Genomic DNA, 12,737 nt, shown 5'->3' on the forward strand with positions numbered 1-12,737 from the left:
CCCTGCAACCCTTACTCCGCGCCGTCGAAATGCTGCCACTCGATTAATTTTAAGAAATCACTGTTAGAGAAATTCCCAAGTTTGCGATTCCCACGAAGTAAAATTTATTTAAAGTCCGTAGTTTTAGAACACTACAGGTGTGCCACAGGCACAAGGAATTTTTTGAGGTTTGCAAAGTTTAAGAAAGTGTTTTTAATCTTTCTCGTCTATCCCATAACAAAACTCATGGCCTTTTTCGTTTGATTTTTAATATTTTATAATTTCGCTTTTTCAATCAAGAAATTTTTAGTTGGGGATTCACTTCTTTATTCTATTTTCAGTAGGCTTGCACGTAATTGACAAAAATCAATTCCGTAATTACGGCAAAATCAATTACGTAATGACCCCGTAATTGCGATATTTTTCCACGCATTTAAACCTATCATAACAACCAATTGAATCCACTTCTTTTCCGAATGGGACATTGAAGTTGGGTTTTCATATTCTTGGCAGTACTACACGCCGTCGACAGATGTTAAAGACAAATATCAAGGAGTGAATTCAAATGAATTTTATTCTGATTTTTATCTTTTGTGTTAGCTTTGGTTTTCCTTTATCACCTTCGCAAATTAACCGTCCCATTTTTATGCGATCAATTTTATTTTATCATTACCGACACTGGTATACGGATATTTATGGAAACGATAGTTTTTTAAAACCACCTTAATACTGAATAAAAATTACGGGTTTCTAATTTATTAACCAACGACGAGCGTATTCACTCGTTTGATTATACTTGCGATTTCCTCGCGACGAAGACTTGTTTTTGCAGCGTCTTCTGCATTATCCGACATTACTGCCTTGTTAAGCATTTTATAATAATAATTATTGATGTCGACTTATTGACGATATTCCGATTACCATGCTTCATTTTACATTTAATCATCTCGCTGACTGAATGTTTATAACATTATTTGCGATAAATTTAGAACAAATATTATTTATTTGAGTATAATTTAAATATCGAACTTATATGATATGCATTCTCCGAAAATACAAAAGTTATATCGCAAAACAATGCATTTTGTGACATTTATTTTACACTCACGACATTTATTTGCTAACTCAAGTCGGCGATCCTATCGGCCAAGATTGACACAAGTTTGGTCGAGTGCCGGTGGTATTCAAGTCGACGATAAATCAAAATAAGTTGGCGCATTTGGTAAGACAGTTAATCATATATGGCCGAAATATTGAGAGGAATTGTGAAAAACATCATGCGGACTGATATATAACATCATCCGGACTGATATATAACGATAAAACCGTTAACAGAACATCAAGATTTTGTAATAGAAAATGGATCTCGCACAGAATAAACACACTGGCTCATATTTGATTCTATATGATAGCAGTTAAATTATTTGCGGTCCGCGAGGAATCCGTCGTTTTGCTGTTTCTCTGCCGTCTCAATCGCTTTACCGATGCCGAGAAGACGAAGTTGTGTTGGTTCATTACGCAATCTCTCTTTTGTCGTCATGTTGCTATTTGATAAGCGCGACATTAATTATCACGGCGAGGTATTGGCGCGAGTGATCAATCGCTCTTTTCGCTTATTTGGTTCTAATTCGTCGCGAAAGCTCTTCGTTAAATTTCACAAGATCGTCGTGTTGAAAGGTTATGGATATTTTCCTGTTTATACCCCAAGTCTAAAATAAAACAGCCAAAAACAGTATGATATTCCATGTTCATATATCAAGTGTTGATATTAACAATAAAGAATGGTTAAGCATTGCTAATCCACACTTGGTGGGGAATTCCCACTATTTAAACGCGTGACTATAAAATAGAATAAAATAGAAACGGAACATATATACCATAAGTAACGGAAAACTGGAACAAGTAAATAATAAATAAAAGTAAAATGGATACAAATGTTTGATAGACCATGTTTGAAAGATTGATCTCCTGCGTTCATTAGTCATTTCACCCGAAGAAGTTGAAACCGGGCGTGTTAGCGTCCATCGGTCTTAACACAATTCTTCCCCCTATCTACGGTTATTATGTACATTGGCCATGGCCAAGCTAGATAAGATGCGAGAGAAGTTGAAACCAGGTGTGGCGTCAATCGGTCTCAACGCAATTCTATCCCTTATCTACGGTTAAGTTACGGGAGAAGTTAAAACCAGGTGTGTTGGCGTCAAACGGCCCTACTCAGTTCTTCCCCCTTAACTACGTTAATAATTTACACTGGCCATGTCAGAGAAGTTGATAATAGGTTAGTGAATGGCAACGCGTCATGCCCTCCTTCACCTACGTAGCAAGAAAGGTAAAAGAGAGAAAAACGGCTGCGAATACCGGAACTCTAACTTCTACTTGTTGAGCTTTCATTTTTCGCAATCGACGAAATTGACTGCTTTGAAGAAAGCTCGTTTCAATGCAATAATTACGACTTTACGTAATTCGTAACTTCCCTTCCGTAACTCAAAATAATTACGTAATTACGTAAATCCGTAAATTACGTGCAAGCCTAATTTTCAGCATCCCATCGCTTAGGATTATTTAATAAAAACTTGTTTTCCTCATAGGTACCATGGTTCTACGCGAGAACGAAAAATGTATTTATCATCGTCTTCGCGGCACGAAACATATGTCGAGGAAAATTTCTTATTTAGGGATAATAAACACCGGAATAAAGATTATTACGGCTTAAATAACACGTCAAGCTGACGAAAACAATCGGAAACTGTGCTACACCAATTGATTTTTAAAAGTGGGTTATCACGCAAATATTTTTGTGGCAAATTTGATTCTATATAATTTTTCAAGATTCTTGACGTTTACCGTTTGCATAAAGTGGACTTGATTTGCGAAACTCGAATTTTCAAAAGTCAATCAAATTAGTATGTCTCGTTGATGACGTGGTACTGAGAACTCGGCGCGTAATTTTGCATTATTAGGGCATAGGCAATTATACATTCTGTGTACTTATTTTTAACCGTATGCTGGTTCTAATGGACAGTGCATTTTGCAAACGCTGCTGCGTTTTATATACATACCAATATCTTCATATAATATCGTTGCATTATTAGGAATTGCAGTAAACATAACGAACCGAGGTCAAGATATAGTCGATCTCTGTGCCGGACCTTTTGCTGTAACTTATTTTCCAGTGATATAGCTATTTTTGTCTCGAATTATCTAGATTTTATAATTTATATGTTTTTTTTCTGATTCTGTAACCAGTTCTTTTGTTGTATTGACGGTATATAAAGACTATATAAGAATTAGCATACATGTGCTTTTAAACACTAGCGGATGTGTAATTGGTGGTTACTGCAGAATTCACGGTGATGGGTCGGTCCCAAAGCAGGAAACTAGAAGAAAACTACGGATCGAGTTTTTCCAACTAACCTGTTCTGATAGCTCAATTCAACTAAAAGCAGGCCTCTTATTTGAAGGATCGTTTAAGCCCTAAAATTATTTTAATGGACATGAAAACTTCTGCCCACAACCCAAAACAACAATACCTGACGCAGTTTATCAAATCAGCTTTGATTTATTTTTAACATTTTCTTGTCTATGGCATTTTAGTAAGCAGCCACAAATTTTTATCTTATGTAATTCATTCATGTAAATAAATGTTTATTTGATGTCTCGTATTATAAATATGGTATTGACCTTGAAGAGTGTGCTTTGTCATTCTAGGCATTTCATTCCAAACAAGCCTCTGTATATATATCATAAATATATATTGATATGAAAGGTTGATTTATTGATTTATTTCTGAATGGAAATTCTTATTCTGGAAATTACACAGAAATGAAGTGGGAATCTCATCTTCTCTTTAGTGCGGCCCACTTGAAGTTTTTATTAAAATACAGATGTATAAACATATTTAACATAAAAATTTCCTGGTATGATATCAAATCTTTGAGGCTTTAATTTCACGTGGCTCCGCCATAAGAAGAGCGTTGTTGAGCGCCACAGAATATGATGTTACAGAAGTTGTTGAAAGCATTTAAAGAGAGATTCACTTACTTACAAAAATTCGACAGTCTCTTTGAAATTTTAATGTGTCCATTTGACATTCGGGTAGACGAGGTCACAGAATATATGCAACTAAAATACGGAAGTACGGAACTGAAACACTTGTTTCAAAGAAATAGGAAACTTGAATTCTACAGTGAGTATATCGATAAAGATAAGTTTCCCATCCTGAAACAAATGGCAATGCGTGTTGCGGTGGCAATCGAAACAACATATTTGTGCGAATCTTTCTTTTCGAAATTGAAAATTATGAAGTCGAAGCATATAGGAGTAAGCTGACGAACGACAATTTGACAAGCCAGTTACGTTGTGCGGTATCAAAACTACCCGTTGATATTAAACAGTTGAGCAATGACAATCAAAAGCAAGTTTCACAATAGGTGAAAATAAAAATTGCTAACTTTAGCGACGCTCGAATTCTAACGTAAATCGAAACTGGGCTGGTATTTAAGTTGTCTTAAGAAACGTTTTCGGCTTCAAACGTTCAAAGATCTGAAATATTCAATCGACAAATCTGAGCTCGAAAGTTTGATTCTGAATATTCATGACTCCAGAAAATTCAAATCGGTTTTCGATTCAAATAACATAAAAACGTGAAAGTACATATAGGTATGTATTTTCTATCATTATCGAAAGAAATTCATGTGGCTTTTCAAAATTAAAAATCATAACACTGAAATAATATGACCTTCCTAACTGGTCATATTCCCATGTTGGTGATTTTTTGACCATTGGTGACCGTGGATGCTCCAGAAACAATAGACGCAACGCAACCACAAAAATACGCCGAAGGTAGAATCGGACGGGTAAACATACTGGCATAAAGGAAAACAAAATTCCTTGATTTTTGGGGGTTTATTCATGAACAATCACTAAATTATTTGGAAATTTTCTCATGAACGTAATAAACGAATTCTTATTGCTGATAACGTATATATACATCCGCCGAAGTCTACATATCAACATTATATATAAACTGCCAGAATCCGTAAACATTGTCGAAAAGAATTTTTATATATTTGGAAGTTTTCATGAAAATTATAATAATGCGTATGGTTTTTATCATACTTGCGATCGCTGCCATTTGCTCATCGCTAAAAGTGAAACCAAATGGAAGAAAGATGATCAAACGAAAAGGGGTCGAATCTCATTCCGAATGCCAAGCCTTCAAGAGAGCTGACCGAAGGTATTAATTTATTATAAGAGAGCATAAATAGTCTATTATCATGAACGTTTAATAACTGTTATTGCACGGATACTTTAAATTCAGTGGTATAATATCTGCGTTCAACCCCGATTTAGTTAGGTGACATCACGGGAACGAGTTTTTTGCTCACCACTTTTCTGGGCATAAAACATTTGTCAAACAATGCCGCTGTCAGACGCCGTCGTATGAATTATGACACAGAACTAATATACAAAATTAGGCTCATTACAGTAGTGCCGATGTTGAGTACTAAAACAAAAATTATGATGTAACACCTGCTAGTTTGTACCATGTACAAACGTATAAAATCACAAATGTTCGATTCAAAAGGTAGCAAATTTTGTTCCAATTGCACTTTATCTGTCATCTCTTTACAGAAGACAGTGCGAACTTGTGCTTTCAAATCCCTACATCAAATGGTCAGAGAAGATGCTTTCGAACAATAAATTTATTAAGAATTTAGAGACAGTGGACGTTTCGGATACCGGCGGTGCGCAAATATCAAGAGAACAGCGGCAATCAAATAGAAGAAAGAAGTGCAAATTTACTAAGGAACATTACAAAAATACATCTCTACCATGGGGCCTTCGTAGTACGTCGCCGTATGAGAGATACATTACTTTTGATGCGAACAGGTTTGTGAATTATTGAAAACAATGAAATTCGATAAAATATAATATTTTCTTTGATCAGACTTTAAATGTGATGCTAAATATTCCAATGGCAATAAAAGTCAGGGGGCCTGGTTTTCATTTGTCAAACATCGTCTTTCAACGCAGCGTCAGGTCGAATTTTCACACAGACTTGGGTTTTTGTTTCTATTCATTTATTTTCATGGTTTATTTCAGAATTCCTAAACAGTTAGTTACTCGCCGATGTCTTTGCCGGGGATGCATTAATGTGGCAACTCTTGAAGAGGACAACAGCGTCATCAGCGGGCCAATTCCCTATCAAGTCAAAGTGATGAAAAACAACGAGACAGTAAAAGAAACCGTATATGCCGGCTGCGGTTGTTTCATACCTAAAACATTTGACATTAACATAAAGAAGCCTCGTAGAAGGAGACGTAGATATAGAAAACGCCGAAATCGCCGAACTTGCTGATGTCGTTAAAAGCGACGATTGTTGAAAGATTTAACAGAACAATATAACATGCATTTTCATTTATTTGAACAAAATGTTCTTTCATTTATTTAGTTTGTTCTTTTCTTTTAAAAAAATTTCATTATTCTTCGTCCAGCTTAGATTATTTGCAACCAAAACATAAAAGAATATTCATTCCATCGTATTGTCGTTGAGTTGAATGTTGATCTTCTTTTCAGAGTGCTTGGACTGGGTTTAGGCATTCATGGAAATGCGAAAATGGAATTCGCTCCAGGGATTGTTCCATTTACAGGGTATAATTTAAAACATGTTTGAGACAAAAGTGAGGAATAGAGTAGGAAATGGCCCATCAAGCAATCGCGGGCTGTATCTCTTTTATGGCACCTCATTTCTTTGTAAAGTTCACTATTAAATTGTTCGCAAAATACATTTTGTTTCCTCATTCCGTTACAGAGACTAACCATTTGTTGTTCCCTCATTTTCGTTCGTTTTTGAATATTTTCCTTTTCTCGGATGAAATCTAATGCCCGGAAGAAACTAAATTTAACTTTGGGCTGAAACAGTGAGTGATTTACATAAAGGCTGGAAGCATCAGTCCCTCATAATTCGAGTCTTGTCTAGTCTAGTCGATTGAAAATATTTTACTCAATAATGAATTGGGATAGTTATGGCATAAACGGCCATAGGAACAAAGCATAGAGTTTTATTTTTATACGAAAGAAATATATATATATGTCTTACACGAACCTCGAAATCAGTCCATGTGAAAAGAGTCGAAAGTAATTACAACATTGCAATTTACGTACATATTAATCTACCGTAGAAGACAGACAAAGGGAATATTATGTCGGGTAATATCAATAGGGGAAATATCCCGATTTTTTTAATCAGAAATCGTTACGTATATGCGTGCTGAGTTAGAACGCTGGCTGGTCATAGCATGCTCCCACAGTTATGTCATGCATTATGCATTGGTTAAAATTAATTTTATTAGTAATTGCGTGATTTTTCATGGTTTATTTTTTAACTTCTCTCAATAATGTTACCATGAAAAGTAATATACTGTACATAGTGAACACACCTCTTTGTTTAAAATTGATATATATCAAAATATTGAAAAAAATTGCTAAAAAACGATATTTCCTGGCCGCAGTGTTCGGCAAGAAATCAGCAACGAGCAAAAACAACTATCCTCTACAAACTATCTCCCAGGTAAAAGACGTACAAACATAAAATAAAAATCATACAAAATCTTATCGGTTTATTGCTTATTTTATTATCAAATTGATTCCAATATGTGAAAATTAGTTTATTGTGTCGTAAAAAAATTTAAGCAGTACCTATACATTGTGATAAAACGATGATTCAATTTGTGCCAAACTGACAGACAGGCAGACAAAGAAAATATTTGTCGGGAGTTGCTGACAGGGAAACTTTCCAGATTCTATTCAACATATGGTTACGTAGGGTAGTTGTATACTTACGCATATTTAAGCCGGTTGGTCATAACATGCCGACGCGTGCTACGTATTGTTCTACGCCGTGACACGCAATTTTAAATTATTTTACGATCAGCTGGGTGCATTTTGTAATTAAAAATAATGATACACAAAAGAACGATAACTGATCTAATTTACCTAATTATGTAATCAATTTAGTAAGACATTTGTTTACCAGAGTATTTTTAATTATTTTCTAATGTTGAAATGTTACACTAACTGACGACCTGCTTGACATATCTGATACCTGCCGACTCGTTTTTACAATGATCGTGAATATGCTCCTAACCTAATGATAATCAATATTCCAATAATGTTATTTCAAAAATTTTTTAGAGCAAACGATATTTGTATGAATTTTCTGCCTTTTCCCCATGGAAAAGTTTTCATAAAAGTATAATTTATATCCAAATTTTTGCCTCGTTTCTAGTTGCACCTATGTCGATGCGACACCAGAGATTCAAGGTATATTTTAGTAAAATAACACTAAAGTGAATTGCTTACAACAAAAAATTCATCAAAAGGTAAACTTGTTTTAAACGTTTCATACATCTACAAAAACCAGGGTACTGTAAATAAGTTCTTATAAATACTTGCATACGAAATTCAATTTTGTAAGAATGAAATCACAATCATCAAGTAGTTAACGGTTGCAGCGCATGGCATCCTTCTTATCTGGCCATTTCAAAGAATTGATGGGTTATAGATGTTCGATATTGCTCTTCAATTCTTTTTAAATATAGACTAAGCGCACTATATAATAATCGAGTAGAATAACGATTTCGAAACTGATATTAAAAATAGGGAAATGCAAATTCCATAAGATGGAAAACTTGGAACCTTGAAACCTTGGACGACAGCCATAACCGCTGGTAAAATAGAGTTACAATATTCCTACTCCACTCACGTTTGTTACGTGGGTTTGAGGAATGTTTTATTTTATTACTTTATATATTATTAGAAAACACCGGAATTATACATTACTCATATGTATACTCATAAATAAGTGTTTAGTCTGCAGTATATGGTCGAAACGAAATCACGATCGTCGGGGAATTTTTTTTCACTGGAAACCCGTTCTGATGGATAATTTTCATTGCCATATTTATCTACTGGCAACTTTTTATCCAATGATTTTGACAAACACATGCACTACTCACTTGAACGAAAAACCCTCAAAAATAGCTTTCCTAGTAACAAGGAAAGCACCCGGTGAAGTAGGAAAAGGAAAAGTATTTCTCATTCGCGAGCATGAGCAAATGCTTGATTCGTGATACCAAAATAATCCACAATATTAATATAACCCCTTATTATTTCCAATTGAAAAATAGATGAATGGAGCTTTTCAGAAATATCTGGATTAAATAGAAAACTATAAGGTCGATGAGATTTTTCATTTATAAATATATTTTTGATTTGGTATTCGTTTTTCTTGCGTTGCAAAGTCAATCTAGAAATACTGCAGCACATACTCTTAACATTCTGTATAAACAAACTAAAATTTTTGAATAATTATTGAAAATACAAATAGAGTAGGAAATTGCTTTAGGCGTTCTGTGTCCTATAGTTGGTCAAAGTATTAAAAATATTGTATGATATTTTGCGACATTATACACTTGCTGTGGTTCAATCACTCATATTCATTAGTGCCCAGACACCCAAACCCAGGTGAAATGTGCAACAAGCAATAGCAACAAAAATGTACAAAACTAGAAATAAAAATCCATTAAATTATATCACCCCATATTTGTGAATTTCGCGCTGTTTGTGAGAATTTCATTTTAACAAGAGACCAATGTTCAATTTTATTGACACGTAGACAAAAACGAGGTAGTATCAAATCTTTTACAATACCGGTACCGGTAGTCCGGTATCAAAAAAAACTCCCGACGTCGCTGACCACCAGATCGCTGAAACGCGATCGCGAAACTGACACACGTTGCGCAATTTGCAATTTTGATGACTTCATCCCACAAAATTTCAAAGTGAAAAATGAATACCATAGAGCCCCAAAAATCTTTTGGAGTAAATTAAAGTGTTATGGACAGACTCCTGGCGTTAACAACAATTTTCATCAACTGAAAATTTTAAAGCACTCAATCCAGTGCTTAAGAGAAAATCGATTTTCTCACAATAAAACAACAACGAGAAAAATACTATCAACAACAACAACAATATAACATAACGATCCATATTTTCACTTGGTGGCTGATAAAATCCAAACAAGAGACAGATTTTTTTATCTACAACTTCCTGTTTTGGCTACCGCTATAATAGCCAACCTTATGTGTGTGTGATACATATACTACAATTACGCAAAATAAAAAAAATGCTTCCAAGAAAAAGACTAAATTTTTTGAATATACAAAATTCAGCTCAATCATTAGAAATTGGGACGTAAAACAGAAGTAAAAACTACCAAAAAACCGTTCGGCCACAATATTTGGAAGGTTTCGTTAGAACCATTATCAGGTATATGTGTACATTTATAAGTAGATTAGCGCCAAAGATACGTTATATTAGATTTTTAAATGTCAGCTGTATTGAATCGATTCAAACGCCTTCAGATGTCTTTGACTTGAGTTATTTTTGTAAATATTATTCCCAAGACAAAACAAATCTTTTAACAAAGATTTAAAGTCACAAAGTTTTGTTATCTCGCAGCAATCGAAAATAGGACAAGCTACCGGATATCATAAAAAAAATCACGTAAAATGAGTTTCCAACGATCCTGAAATCGGGAATTTATAATTAGAGAATAAAAATTTGAAATTCTAGTTAATCTAAAAATAACATACGTCGCAATTCAAATGGCGGTAAGTTATTTATAGGTACTTCCTTTGACTCACTTGGTTTATATTCATACAATAAAACCCATAGCTATACTTTCTATGTCTATCGACAATTCTATCAGAGCTACATTATGCGTCATCTTACGTGCCGACGCAACGTATACTTGACGCAACCGACGTTTTGCGTGAGTCTAGCGTGGGAATACAATAATAGCCTTCTCGTCTGCTTTCAATTCTGAGTGATAATTGATATATATCATAAATTGTAATTCCCCACTCTATTTTGAGAATATTTACTTGCATTTTTTTTTTGTTTCAGATCAGAGAAACCGGAAAAGCAAAAGAATACAGTTTAGCATATTGTCTAGGATTCCACGTATGAGTTTCTCTCACTTAAATTTATGTCAGTGGTGATTTTAGCCTTCATTCCCGATACCTTTCAGTACAATTTTCACATATCTTCATAAAAATCAGCCATCAATTCACGTATCTACTTTTTAAAGAGGGGTGAACAAAAATAATTGACGAAGGGCAAAAATTGAATTTTTCTTTCACATGCACGATGGAATGAATTTTTGCGATAAAGATTGAGATATTGATATTAACCTCCACCGAATTCTTATTTGACACTAAGTTACATGTGAATTGTTTGGCAAAATTCTAGTTGTTATTTTTTCGTTGTTGTTGAAAAAAACATCGCTTTTCTTTGCAATTATTAGGTCAATCATTTTTTAATTTTCATTACCTAAAAATGAATAAAAGCCACTTTAAGGCTGTTACTTTTATTTTTTTTCTTGATTTTCATGATTCCTGATTTTTTACCAGAAATGTTGCTACTTTATCTGAAGTAAAACGAAACACATTTTTATTTCTTTACGCTTTCCGATGATTTCTTCAAAAAAATCGTTGTCTTGAGTACCGGTCTTACAGTACCGGTATCGATGTACGGCTTTCGTGTCCATATATCTGAGCATTGCTCTCTAGTAATAATACCAAACTATGATTGAGACTCAATGCAATGATTTTGATGACCTACATTTTAGGCATATAATGCATTTTATTTATTTTTTAATCGAAATAGCCAGAACCCCGATTTAAATTACTACTGCATGTTAGAAACAACTTTTATGTAATGTTCCCATACACTAGGAACACAAAGGTTGGTAAAGTAATGTATGTCATTTATTTATTTTTTGTTGAAAGCAAACAAATTATGAATGGCCCTGCAACATTTCTAATAATCATACCATATTGCCATTACCTTTTGAGTTTGTAAAAAAGTAAGCAGATCAAAATAAGGTTGAAAGGACGTGAAATTGTCAGCAAAAATAACACGAAGGAAACGAAGAAATGTTTGAACACGTGGTTACTAGTACAGTAAAACACGCCACTCCGAAAAACTTACCTGCTCTTGAGGCAAAATTGGAAGAAAAAGTATGGATCCGATAGCAAGATATGACAAAAAAGAGTAATATAAAATGAAGTAAATAAACAGGTAATGTTTGCCCCAGTAACAACGAAATTGTATCAAAACAAAACATCCATACGTCTCAATAACGTTTGGACTTAAGTTTTAGAGCTAAATATATACATTATATTCAAATTATTATTATATCCAATGCTAAACGTTTCAATCTTATTAGATTATTCGATGGATTTCGTGTTAAGACAGTTAGCTTTGTTAAGTGAATAACGGAATTACTTTGTTTTGGGAAGCTGAATAAAATTTGGTTAGAAAACCTACATTTTGGTACATAATTAATTGTCAACAAATAATTTATTTTTAGCAGAGAGGGGTACCTAAGTTTTTAAGATATCTGGATGCTGATTACACATTTCGAGATATAATTGGCGCCTTACCTTATTTCAAAAATTAATCCACCATGAATTCAACCACCAACATTTTTTTTTCTAAAAAAGCACCACCACGATGACGTGAACATCGAAACAACCGTCCTTTGAGTCAATTTATGATAGTATTAGAAAACAGCATGTTATGCGTCAATATGCAGGAAACCAATCATCGCAAGTGATTTAAAGGATAAATAGAGTGAACAGACCGGCAATTCATCATTAACTTCATTTACTACGGAATAGATAGATCCA

At 34.1% G+C, this 12,737-nt stretch overlaps 1 protein-coding gene across 1 annotated transcript; it reads left to right on the forward strand.

Annotated features, from left to right (window-relative positions):
• The first annotated feature begins 5,626 nt into the window (after positions 1-5,626).
• Positions 5,627-6,512, forward strand: LOC120344838 (uncharacterized). Its single transcript, XM_039414153.2, has 2 exons — positions 5,627-5,871; positions 6,085-6,512. Exons 1-2 carry the CDS (start codon positions 5,666-5,668, stop codon positions 6,338-6,340), a joined length of 462 nt encoding a protein of 153 aa, XP_039270087.2. The 5' UTR covers positions 5,627-5,665; the 3' UTR covers positions 6,341-6,512.
• Positions 6,513-12,737: the final 6,225 nt, after the last annotated feature.

Source organism: Styela clava, chromosome 5, assembly GCF_964204865.1.
Source record: "Styela clava chromosome 5, kaStyClav1.hap1.2, whole genome shotgun sequence".
In the NCBI taxonomy this organism is placed as follows: Eukaryota; Metazoa; Chordata; class Ascidiacea; order Stolidobranchia; family Styelidae; genus Styela; species Styela clava.

Bases quoted from the DNA above. Each gene is read 5' to 3' on its own strand.
- LOC120344838 (XM_039414153.2), top strand. From the start codon at position 5,666: ATGCTTTCGAACAATAAATTTATTAAGAATTTAGAGACAGTGGACGTT. The intron at 5,872-6,084 runs GTTTGTGAATTA...GGTTTATTTCAG, and splicing joins ATTACTTTTGATGCGAACAG to AATTCCTAAACAGTTAGTTA.